Below are 12,602 nucleotides of genomic sequence, written 5' to 3' on the forward strand. Positions count from 1 at the left end.
GGGGTTGAATGCTTAGAGCTGAAACCAAAATGGTCAAGACAGTTTATTTGAAGTGGCTAGAAACAGAAAGAGGCAGAAGCAGGATCAAGACAAATCCTTTGAGCAGGCCAAAGATCAAAACCAAGACTGGATGAAAACCAGTCTAGAAAATGAAAATGAAGTCAGCAGGTTAGAAGGTAGGCAGAAATGGAGAAAATCAGGACTCAAAGTCTTGGAAGCAAAGGGAGGAGACCCTGGGCAATTGCCCCAAACAGAGCTGGACTGTCTGCAGCTCATTTGTATTATCTTCCAGTTATCTGGAACACAGTTGGATCAAACTAGTCTAGAACACCCAAAACAAATATCTGGTTAGGAACATGAAATTACCCAGGTCACAAACAACTTTGGCCTTAGGACAGATCTTTCCTCTCCACTTCCACAGGCTGTTCTTCCCTTATCCAGGACCTTGAACTCAGCCCAGGCACTGGGACTCTCAGACCTTTCCAACTCCTGATCATTTTAGACAGGACTTCTTTCATGCTTACTCTTCTGTTGTCTTTCATCTTTCAACCTATTTGAATTCCTGGCCATCTCTGATCCATCACTACCCATGTCCAAGTGTGATAGGTCTCCTTTTCCCACACATGGACTCACTCTGGGAAGGTAGTTACAGCCTTGTGGTTTTTGGTAACATGAATACAGTCAATATTTTAGAGGTTTTTTTTTTTCCATAAGTGATGTTATTTATTTGTTTTAACTGATTTGGAAGTATTTCCACCTTTAAAAGAGTCTTAAGACTCATCATCCATCTTCTCTATGAGAAAGTTCAGAAAACTTAAATACTTTAATTCACATGTTATAACTCTCTCTTCTCCCTGTTAAGTCTCTGGCAGAGTTTCCTAAGAATTTACAGACTTACAAATTATTTTTCATTTATTACATTTTAAGTGAGATGTTTTGATGATATATGAAAGGAACTCCTAAATTTAGTGGAGATACTTACTTAAAGTCACATACTTAATTTAATTCACTGCTGAAGATGTGTCCTGTGTTAGGTAATTCCATACATTAGATATGGATTCTGGCCAACTTTTATCTGTGAGGATGACACTGATCTCATTCCTAGTTTGGGTGTTGAATTGTGTCCATTTATTCTATTTGAAGAATTAAATTTTGTTTATCATTAACCAAAATTACTAAAATTCAACATCTATGTATTCACTCATTTACTCAATTCACATATATTGAAACTATACTTTTGATTGATTTAAGCAATCAGTCCATTTTTATTGAGTGCCTATTTGTGCCAGAACTGTTCTAGGTATTGGAGATATAAAGTTTATTAATAAAGAGATCCTTTATTCCCAGTGCTCACAGTTTAATTAGGATGAGAGAAAAAACATTTCTTTTCCTAAGTATGGGTAAGAGTGGGTGCTCAAAGAGGCACCGTAGAAGGGATGAGATTGAATTGATCTGTAAAGTATGAGGAAATATCAACTGACTTAAAGATATTATCTCAAAACTGATCTCATCCTGTAAACTATGAACTCATCCTCTCCTGTTTTTGTTCTTTCTCCATGATTTCATTGATTCCAAATATGTAATCCAAACTAAGATCAGGGAGTGTATTTTAGGTGACCTTAGTAAGAGTTACCTCTCTCCTCATGAACTTCTGAAGAGATCAATGTTATGTCTAAAAATTTTCAAGAGAAAATACGTAGATTGTCCAGTGAGTTAGAATGTTATAAGTGAGCAATTGTGCTATGCCTTGTTAAGATAATTTTTGCTCAAGGTATTTAGACTTTGTAACAAATTATCTGTCTCCCACTCAGTAATATTTTTTCTTTGGCTTCAATTTAACTATTAATTGGTCTATTTTCTAATAACTTTTAATTTTTATTACATTTTAATAATCTTAATTGATATATTATTTGATAATTCAGGATTTATATTATGGAAATATTCAAGAATTTTTTTTCAAAAAAAGTATTATAAAGTACTATAAAATAAGCAAACTATAAGATCTAAACACACAAATAAAATTGAAAATTTTGAATGACCTGGATTTTCAAATTATTTATAATCAATTGTGATAGATAATATACTGTTTTAGAAACAAATTTTGGTAAATAAGTACCTACTCTGTAACTCTGACTTAAGCGGTATAAAATGAGAGATTTACTCTCCTTCTGTAGATATGTAAGAAAGGAACCAATAATGGTGATTATAGATGTACAGTAAGAACTGAGGGTTCCTGGTGTCTTCCCCAATAAAGTATCTTTATTAATTAAGTTTAAAACAGTGGGTTGAAAGCAAATTATAAATGGTTCACAACCAGTGTTTATTTTCTAAAATATAAAAACACAACAAATAATATAAATAAAATGCAATTCAATAAATAGGAAATAAAGTCTATCACAAGTAGTGAGGTTAAGTTATTTTTTCTGCTTTATCTATACCTCTGAACACCAGGTCATAGTGTAGAATGCATTTCTTATGGAGTGTCCTGGTTAAAAAAAAATTAAATCCAGTGTTTTAGAAGATGCAGTTCAGTAGTAATTCTCCAAAAGAGCTAGACAGCTCAAGGAGTGTTTATGTGGGACCAGACCCAAAAAAAAAAAAAAAAAAAAAATGGAGTTAAGGAGTTTGGCAAGAGGATAATCTAGAAGTCTTGAATAAAGTGTTAACCCAATGAGCCTAACTATAATGGTTCCTGGAATTTGAGGAATACTAATGTCTACATCAATCCTTGAGTCTGCTCCTCTAAGTATTTAATTCAGGTATCACAGACTCATCTCTTCCTCACCTAGTGCAGTGATGTGCCAAGAGAAAGCCAGTCACACAATGATGGCAACCTGCTATGATAGAGTTGTAGTGCATTGGCTCTATTCTAAAAGGACTCATTTTGTGGGGTTACTACTAGTAGAGTTTCTTGAAATTAGTCTATTACTTTTGTCCTAAGCTCATTTTCCACTGAGGCAAGATAATTTGTCTGGTTTTTTTTTTTTTTTTTTTTTTTAATCAAGTATAGGTAAAAAGATTGCATTTCAGGAAAACCCAAGGAAATTATCAGCTGTCAAAAAGCATTTGAGTTGTATTCCTAGAAGATCCTTTCTCTCTTTTCAGGGAAGAGGCACTTGCCTTGTCCTTCATTTCAATACTTGAATTGTGGGTTGTCAAGAGTCTGCCAAACTGGGAGCACCTGGGACATATCAGTCTATGCAGATGTTGGTCAGTTCTACCATCTATGGGAAAAAAAAAAAAACTGGATCATGTGTATTCAGACTAGCACCACCACATTACAAAAGCCACATTTGAATGTCACTACTAGGAATCATTGGCACAATTCAATGTTGCTTGCTTGTTGAATGTTGTGCTAGTGGCATTCTGAGATTTTATGGACAGACTAATAGCTACTGAGACCCAGAGTCTCTTTATTTAAGTTGATATAAGTAAACCATGTCCCTCCTCCTTTGAAATGATGGATGAAAAAGTTTCATTCCCAACTTGGAAGTTTAGGAGTGATAAACAATGAGAATGACGTACACATGGCTTTTGTCCTTTGAGTAGTTATTATGGAGAGACAGAAGCAGAATTCATTGAGAAAACCATGCAGCCCTACCAGCAGCAGCATCCAGTCACCTTGGCGCTTCTACAAAGAGGAGGGAATCAAAGGACACATGGAAGATCTTTGGTTTGCCTTGAAGTTTGCACCTCAGCCAACATTTAAACACATTTGCTTTCAAGCAGATGTCGTTCATAAATATTCAAGATGGTTCATAAGACCAAAGATATTAACATATGTGACCAGAGGAAACCAAAAGGGTATGACAGACTGGAAATAACCAGAATCAGAAGTCTAGGTATGCATTGTTCCTCAAGACATAGGGAGGTATGTGTGTCCACTGGATCCAGGTTGGGCAGCAGAGTGGGAGGACCAAGTCATATGAGAATATGGTAAGAATGATGAATGCTAGGGGCCCAAGGATTCAAAATTCAGATTCTAGAAAGTTCAGTGCAAGTAAATAAAAATAGTACTAGTTAATACATTGTGACTTTAAATAAGAGCAGACTCTTCATGCTGTCCTCTAATTTCATGATCTGTATATAAGTAGACAGGAACACACAGGGAGAGACAGACCTTGAGTTTTACCCTTACACTCTCTCAAAAATGCAAACTGATGATATTTATACAGGCACTATAAAATGTTAATAATAAAATAAAGACAATAACTATTTCCTAAATATACGTGACAATTTACATAAATCAAGTGAACACATGTAGCCCATCTATACTAAAAAGCATCTTGTTAAAGCAATATTTCATACGAGGTGCTATTTATCTGGTATTGCCCACTGGATGCATTAGTCTTGAAGCTAGTAGTCAGATCTGTTTAAAACTTTATCTGAAGGAATGAAGAAACACACACACACACAAATTATATGTAAGTAATTGTTTCTACATAAAAACAAGCACATAAAGTAGAAATCTGGTAGAAATTTCTCATTCTTCTCTGCAAATTAAGTGGTAAAATCTCCTTAGCTGATTGTAATGAAACTAGCAATCTTTAGTTTAGTCTGAATTTCTCTTTGTCCAGTTCTTCTGATCTCCTTGTTCCATCCTCTTTGAATATTCACGGCAGGCTTCATCCTTGGTCTCGGCTTAGAACCACCATCGGCTGTATTTTAAGGTGCCTCTGCTCAGTGCGTCCCATCAAATCCTGTGTCTGCTTACCCCCACAGGTCAGGCTCCAGTTCTTTCCCTAACCTCAACATTCTGTTCTCTTCACAGTCAACGTTCTGTTCCATTGTGTTTGGCCACAATCTATAACTGATGCAGGAACAGAAGAGAGCTTAATCATGATCCTTTCTGAAGAAGCAAGCTTTTCTGACTGGGGTGCAACAGAATGTGTTTTTTTTTTCCATTGGGCAAGAAATGGGGGTGCTGATACCCCTCCTGTGTGGCCCCAAGCACTTCTTAAGTGTTTATAGTCAGTGGTCACATAGGCTACTTACACAGCATTTATTTCATCAGTCTTTACAATAATCCTCTGAGATATGCTATTTCTATGATGCTCCAAAGATAAAAAATTGACGATGATTCCACAGGTAGTGGAATCATTATGGGAACCCAAATCATCTGATTTAAATCTAAGATTTCTTCCTTTGGAAACAGTTGAATGACTGCAAAGCTCAGAATCATTACAACATTGGCAACTTGCACTTTGACTTGGTCTTGGAATTTGAACCTTAGGTTCTGTTTTCTTATTTGTTTCATTTCTGACTGGCCCTATTGCATAATAATTATCATTTGTCTAATTAGAAGTATAAACAATTCCAGTCAATGAAAGTAGAGGCAAGTAATCAATTATAATGCAATAAAATATGCAAATTCCCTCAATGTTTAATTTTGATGAATGCAAATAATTATTTTGCACAGAAAATGTCATGTCCAATTAAAACAAAATAGTTTAATTTTTAAATAAAGGGTCATTTGTATAGAAATGTCAGTTCCAATGTAATTATACTTACAGTTGAAAAAGTTCTACCAGTTTTAAGGAAAAACATTATGAATACTGTTTTGTTTTCTTCAAAGAGTATTTCCTTATCTCTCATGTTGTAGTGACAGAAATTCTGGGACCAAAGCAGACAAGCCATCCACAGCACTTACCAAAGTTAACAACTTATATTTTGTACAAGTGTTTATTTATTTATTTATTTATTTATTTATTTATTTATTGTGTATGAAAAAATACTGAGACTGGCCATGGTAGTGCACACCTGTAATCCCAGTGACTCTGGAAACTGAGGCAGGAGGATCATAAGTTTGAGACCAGTCTCAGCAACTTAGTGAGACCCTGTCTTAAAATTTAAAAGCAAGGGATGGGGATATGACTCACTGATCAAATGCCCTTGGGTTCAATCCTGATACCAAAAAAAAAAAAAAAGAAGAAGAAGAAGAAGAAGGATGCTGATTTTTAAAAATGCAAGAGCATAGACATGTTAGACCTATGTTTATTTATACATGACATTCTATAATTTTAGGAATATTGTCAGTAATAGCCTAAATAGGCTGAGCATGGCTGTTCACACCTGTAATCTCAGCTACTTGTGAGGCTGAGGCTGGAGAATCTAAAGTTCCAGAGTCACAACTTAGTGAGACCCTGATTCAAAATTTTTTTTAAAAACCTGGTGGTATAGCTCAGATGCAGAGCACCTGCTGAGCAAGCACAAGGCCCTGTGTTCAATTGCTAGTACCACAAAAAATGTGTGCATATATATTTGCCAGCAAGGGCAGATCAGAGAACTGTGACTTCATCTCTACCCTTGAGCACTAGCAGTTCAAGTTGCAGCCACCACTCTGCACAAGAACTCCATTCTGCATCAGCCACCACTGCCTGTAGGGATAGAACTGCTGATTCTTTTTCTTGATTTGTTGCACTGGCTAGAACTTCCAGAAGAGTGACTAATGGTGTTAATGCTGAGCGTCATTTTCTTGTTCCTGTCCTCAATGGCAAAAGGTGCAGCCCCTTTAGTTTAGCATTACATATCGGTGCAGAGAATGTTAGGAAAATCATCTTCAATTCATAGCTTTCTAAGAGATTAGGGTGTGCTTTAGTCAGATTTTTTGCTGCTTTGTGACTAAATGATCTGACCAGCACAATTATAGAGGAAGAAAGGTGTATTTGAGGGCTCACAGTTTCAGAGGTCTAAGTCCATAGAAGGTTGGCTCCATTCCTCCCTGCTCAAAGTGAGGCTGAACATCATGGCCAAAGAGCATGGCAGAGGGAGGCTGCTCACATCACAGTGATCAGGAAGCAGAGAGAGAGAGAGAGTCTCCACTCTCCAGATACAAAATATATACCCCAAAGCCACACCCCAATTCCAACCTCCTCCACCTACACCCTACCACTTCAATTAGTCCCATCAGGGATTAATTCACTGATTGGATTAAGAGTCTTACAACACAGTCATTTCTCCTCTGAACCTTCCTGCATTGTCTTACCTGTGAGCTTTTGGGGGACACCTCACATCCAAACCATAACAGATTGTTTTTTTAAATCATGTTTTTATTTTTTTAATAAAAAATGAAATTTGAATTTTCTCAGATCCTCTTGGTTAGAATAATCATATGCTTTTAAAAAATAATAATATATTAACATAATAGGTTTTCTGATATTTAATCTTGTATTCATGGAATTATTCATTCATGGTGAGACAACTTTAATATAGCATACAGGTTGTGAGCACAGTTCTGCAATCTGACTGCCTAGGTTGAAATCTAAGTTCTGCCTTTAACTTGGTCTCTAAAATACTCAGAATTTTCTTTGACAAAATCAAAAAGAATTACTTATGCGAGAGGTGTGTGAGAATCATTTGAGATAATTCATGAAGACAGAAGTACACAATGCATAGAAACTGTGCAATGCCAATCAGTATCTATGGTCCATTACTAAGTGTTGACTTCATTACTAAGGGTCTACTTTAACTTTGTATGTATGAGTTTTGCAAGATATCTTTGGGTGAATTTAGCTCGGGTTTTTGTTTTGGCTGTTAGTTTTATCAGTTATCCAAATGCATCAGAGAGCTTTGTATCTTCTTCTGTACTCTATAAGGTTTTAAACATTTAAATTTGTACTCAATTAAGAAATGAAAATTCTCCTATAGACCATTAGAGTCCTCAAGTTTAAACGGAGTTCTCTAACAGCTTTTCCATTTCTCTCAAAGCTTTTATTTTTTCAAAGGTTCCATTTAAATTAATTTTAATAATTGAAACTTTCTTAGACTAGCCTTTGTTACTTTATAGTAACAAGTTCAAATTTTTACAATATACTTGTAAATAATATTTTCTTATCTTTTATCTCCTTAAAATCTGTTGCTATCTTCTTTCCTGTTGCAACCTTGACTCTTGCTATTCTTCACCTTTTGCCAAATTAGTCATAAGTTCACTACCATGATTCATATGGATGTTTTAGATGTTTATCCATAAAGCATCTCAGTAGTTTTACTCTTTAATTTATTAATTTCCATTTTATTTTTATACTCTTCTTCCTTAGTTTCTTTTGGTTATTTTAAAATCACTTTTGTTCCAAACAAAATTGTTCCCTCATTCCATTCTTAGAGCATTTATTTTCCTTCTGTTAATTTTAAAATGAGGTGCTTTTGTCTAAGGCCTATACAATTTCTCCTGAGGATAGTTTGAGCACATCTCACATTTTAAATAAATCTATTGTTTTAATGTTCTTCCTGCACATTATAGTTTTAATTTCTTCTTTAACAGAATTACTCAAAAAGAATGTTTTTAATTTTAAATACTTATACTTCACTTATCTTTGTAAAATCAATTTCTAGTTTTGTTATATGCTTGTCAGAGAATGTAATCTGTGCAGTTTTTTTCCCCTCTCTCTCTAATTGATCATTTCAGTAAGAAACCTGAAGAAAGTGGGAATCAAACATAGTAACTTAGAGAAAACTCTATTGGCTATAAAAATTATTTATCTTTTCTTTCTTATTTTAAAACAAGCTTAGTACTCGACATAACATATAAACTATTACATACTCTCTTTTATCTGTTTATAGATGATAGTATGTGTCTGAATGTTCAACCTAGATTAAAATATATCAACTCAAAATGCCTATTTTCATAATCTAAGCTTTTTTCCTTTTATGTAGGAGGCTCGTTTTTATACTATTATGATGGTATTATTATTATTATTTTTAAGTAATATAATTAAAGTATTGATTAGATTTTATTTGCTGCAGTTCAGATCTACTTTTGATATTTAAAGTTCTTCTATGCTTAAATTCCACCTTTATGGCTGTATCTCTTAAAATCATAACAATTCATTCTTTTTGCAGAACATGGTTGGAGAGTGGGCCTTACCAGAAGAAATGGTTGATAAATTACCACCCTCCAACAACTCCATATTGGGCCATGTGCTTCACAGATTGGTAGAAAAATCTCTTCCTCCTCAAATGGAACCAACAGAAACTGAGTTGCCTTCATTTGCTATTAAGGGATGTTTGTTGGGGAAAACACTTAGTGGAAAAACTGCTACTCTAAAGTCTCTACAGAAAGGTAGGATTCCTTTTTCCTCCATCCTTACTGGGTTCCATTTATACTGAGTGTAGTTACAAATGTTCATGTCTGTAGAAAACATACATGAAGCTCTGCTAATACGTTGGAAAATCTGTCATCAAAAGTTTTATAATAGTGTGATCACATAATTCATTATCCAGGCCATAGTTTTTCACTCATAAAGATGAATGAAGTACTGACAACATGCTACAATGTAGACAAATCTTTATAACATTATGCTTAGTAAAATAGGCCAGACACAAAAAGCCACATAATGTATGATTCCATTTATATGAAATATACAGAATAGGCAAATCTATAAAGACAGAAACTGAATTAGTAGTTGCCATTAGGTACTGAGTTGATGGAAATTTTCTGTAACAAGATAGTTGTGATGGTTGTGCAACATTATGGATGTCTAAATGCCACTGAGTTGTACCCTTTAAAATGCTTAATTTTTTTTATTTAGCTTTTAATTTTTTATAGACTGCATTTTGATTCATTGCACACAAATGGGGCACATTTCATTTCTATGTTTGTACACAATGCAGATTCATACCATTCATGTAATCATACATGTACATAGGGCAATAATGTCTGTCTCATTCCACCATTTTTCATACCCCCCTCCCTCTCATTTCCTTCTACATATTCTAAAGTTCCCCCATTCTTCTCTCATTCCCCACCCCCACCTCCATTATATATCATCCTCCACTTACCAGGGAAAACATTAGGCCTTTGGTTTTTTGGGCTTGACTTATTTCACTTAGTATGATATTCTCCAATTCCATCCATTTATTTGCAAATGCCATAATATTATTCTTCTTTATGGCTGAATAGTATTTCATTATGTATATATACCAGAGTTTCTTTATCCATTCATCTATTGAAGGGTATCTAGTTTGGTTCCACAATCTAGCTATTGTGAATTGAGCTGCTATAAACATTGATGTGGCTGTGTGACTGTAGTTTGCTGATTTTAGGTTCTTTGGGTATAAACCGAGGAGTGGGATAACTGGATCAAAAGGTGGGTCCATTCCAAGTTTTCTGAGGATTCTCCAAAATGCTTAATTTTATTTTATGTGAATTTGCCAGAATAAAAGAGAAGTTTAATCAAAATGACAGTTCTAGAAGCCTAAAGGCAGTATTATGAGGTGAAGCTAGAACACAAGAGCAATGATATCAAGTTCCCATGTTAAAAACTCTTGATAAAATTATCTTTTGTACGTTAGACTTTCCTATTCAGGTACTTTCTATTGATACTCTTGTCCAAGAAGCTATCCAAGCATTTTATGACAATGAAAAAGCTGTGGAGGCCCAACCAATTCAGAGAGAAGATGGAGAAAAGTCTCCACCCATTCCTCAGAATGACAATAAAGAAAACCAGGCAAGTGTGATGTTAGTTTCCTTTCTGCACCTAGCACACTAGAGCTATGAAGGTGAATGGAACTCTAAAGATCTTCTAGACCAGAGTTCTTTTCAGTAAAGTTCCCAGAGAGTAAGTATTCGAGGTTTTGTGGGCAAAGAGACAAAATTGAGGATATTATATGAGTATTTATAAAATGAAGGGGAGAAATCTTGCCCGCCCCCGCAGTGGATAGACCATCCACAGGGGTGGGCTCACTTGGTGCCCAGTGTCTGTAAGCTGGATACATTCCCCAAAGGAGTCACTGGCCTGTAGGTGGGGGCAGGGAGAGACTGACTTATGGGGATTAAGAGAGTGATATATGAGTGTTTGGGGGAAACTCAAAAAGTTCCTAAATCCCAGACTAGGGTCCTACCACTCAGTACCTGGCATTTGCCAACATCAGTGTCTCCAACACATAGATGAAGACCATTGCTGGCTTTGGCAATGCACAAGGTAGGTGTGTGAGCCCTGTGGAGACAGGGTAGACAGACACCTAACACGGTTGCTAGGTTCACAGTGCTAGGCTGCTTGAGTGTTGTCCAAGAATCCCATTAAAATGTCAGCTGGATTAATTGGTCCACAGGTACAGTATGCCAACTCCTGACCTAGACTAGTAGACCTCGGTTTCAGGTAGGGATGGGGTGTGCTCTCCTTGTGTTTTACTGCATCACATGCCCATCAGCATTGTATTTCATTTCTTCATTACATCAACATTCTTGGGAGTTGGTAGAGAGAAAAGAATGCAGTCCCACTTTGAGAATCACTGATGTGGTCCCATACCCTTATTTTATAGAGGAGACAGTAGAAACCCAAACCATGAACTCAGTTGTTCAGGGTCAGGCTTGAGAATGGCTCCTCTGTCATTGGGTTCTGGATTCTCAATCCTGTGCTCTTTCCCCTATCTCATACTGTCTTGGCAATTATTCATACTAGCAAAGAGTCTAATCCAGATCTTTTCTTAGGCTGCAAAATAAATAACACTTAACCATGAATTCTGAAAATAACTGTGAGACGTTTGCTTCATTGTAAGGCTAGTTCTTCCATGTTGTGGTACTATTTCAATGTTAATTAATATAGCAATAGATAATATACACTTTTATGTTTATTTTCCTATGAATGACTATGACTAACACCTATAGGATTACTTTTTTAAGATAGTTTTCCATAAATTCTACTTTTTTCTCTGGTTCCAATTTATTTTCAAAACAGCAGTCACTGTATTTTACATAAAAATTGAATTCAGAAGACAGATCTTGTCATAGGTTATTGTTTGTTTCTAAATGTGCAATTATCAAATTGTATTTGTTTCTAGAAGTCATCATTTAGAAATGAGACTTCAATCCCCTTTAATATCATTAATGTTATAGATAAATTACTATATTCTCGACTCTTAAAGAAATAAAATCAGGAAGATTATGAAACTATAACAATTAAAATCTCTCCCTGTGTGTATGCGTTTTCTTCTTGAAGGATTCACAAAATGTGTTTTCAACTGGACCAGTTTCAGTTGAAGAATCACCAAAAACAAAAGGTGAAGATGTACCCAGTAAGTAAGCTATCCAAACACCCATCCACATTTATATTAGAGAGACATAGCCAAACAGTAAGAGCCCATGTGTATGAGCACAAACGTGCTTTCAGGGAAAGAGACATGAGGAGATTTGCATAGTTGTCTATGTGGTCCATGCTGTCCATGTCGAGACCAAGGTAGCCCTGATGTACAACTGATGATAAAGATGAAAATTACAACAGAATCCTTTTACATGCCTTCAAATGGTTGCTCAATTTTGCAGCTGTTATGCAAACAGCCAGCACCCATCATTTTTACACTTCCTGGCATCTCAGCTGTTTCTTCTCAGATCTGTGTGTGAGTTCTGTTGTGGTACGCTGTGTGTGCTGCTTTGCACAGTATTCAGGAAGGCTGCAGATTCTGGTCCTTTCAACCCACATGGACAGTGGTTGTTTTAAAAAACACTAATCGTATTCTCTGCCTTGGATAGAATCACAGAACCAAGCTTCTCAATCCTAACAAAAGTTATTTCCCTTGGGATCTGGACAAAAGTCTTTCAGATCCGTTCAAGAACCATTGAAGGAAAACAAGTTTATTCTCTTTTCTATCTGTGCTAGAGAAAGCTT

The 12,602-nt window shown here is 35.6% G+C and overlaps 1 protein-coding gene across 5 annotated transcripts in view; it reads left to right on the forward strand.

Moving 5' to 3' along the window:
* Positions 1-12,602, forward strand: part of Spef2 (sperm flagellar 2) — a 194,810-nt gene that overhangs the window by 69,767 nt on the left and 112,441 nt on the right. For all 5 annotated transcript variants that reach the window (XR_007109151.1, XM_047556225.1, XM_047556222.1 and 2 more), the window contains 3 exons: positions 8,839-9,058; positions 10,291-10,445; positions 11,937-12,012. Coding sequence is in view for 4 of the 5 variants with exons in the window: in XM_047556225.1 (XP_047412181.1) it covers positions 8,839-9,058; positions 10,291-10,445; positions 11,937-12,012 (451 nt within the window). In the remaining variant the exon portion in view is untranslated. The remainder of the gene's footprint in view (positions 1-8,838; positions 9,059-10,290; positions 10,446-11,936; positions 12,013-12,602) is intronic.

Source organism: Sciurus carolinensis, chromosome 6, assembly GCF_902686445.1.
Source record: "Sciurus carolinensis chromosome 6, mSciCar1.2, whole genome shotgun sequence".
Lineage (NCBI taxonomy): Eukaryota > Metazoa > Chordata > Mammalia > Rodentia > Sciuridae > Sciurus > Sciurus carolinensis.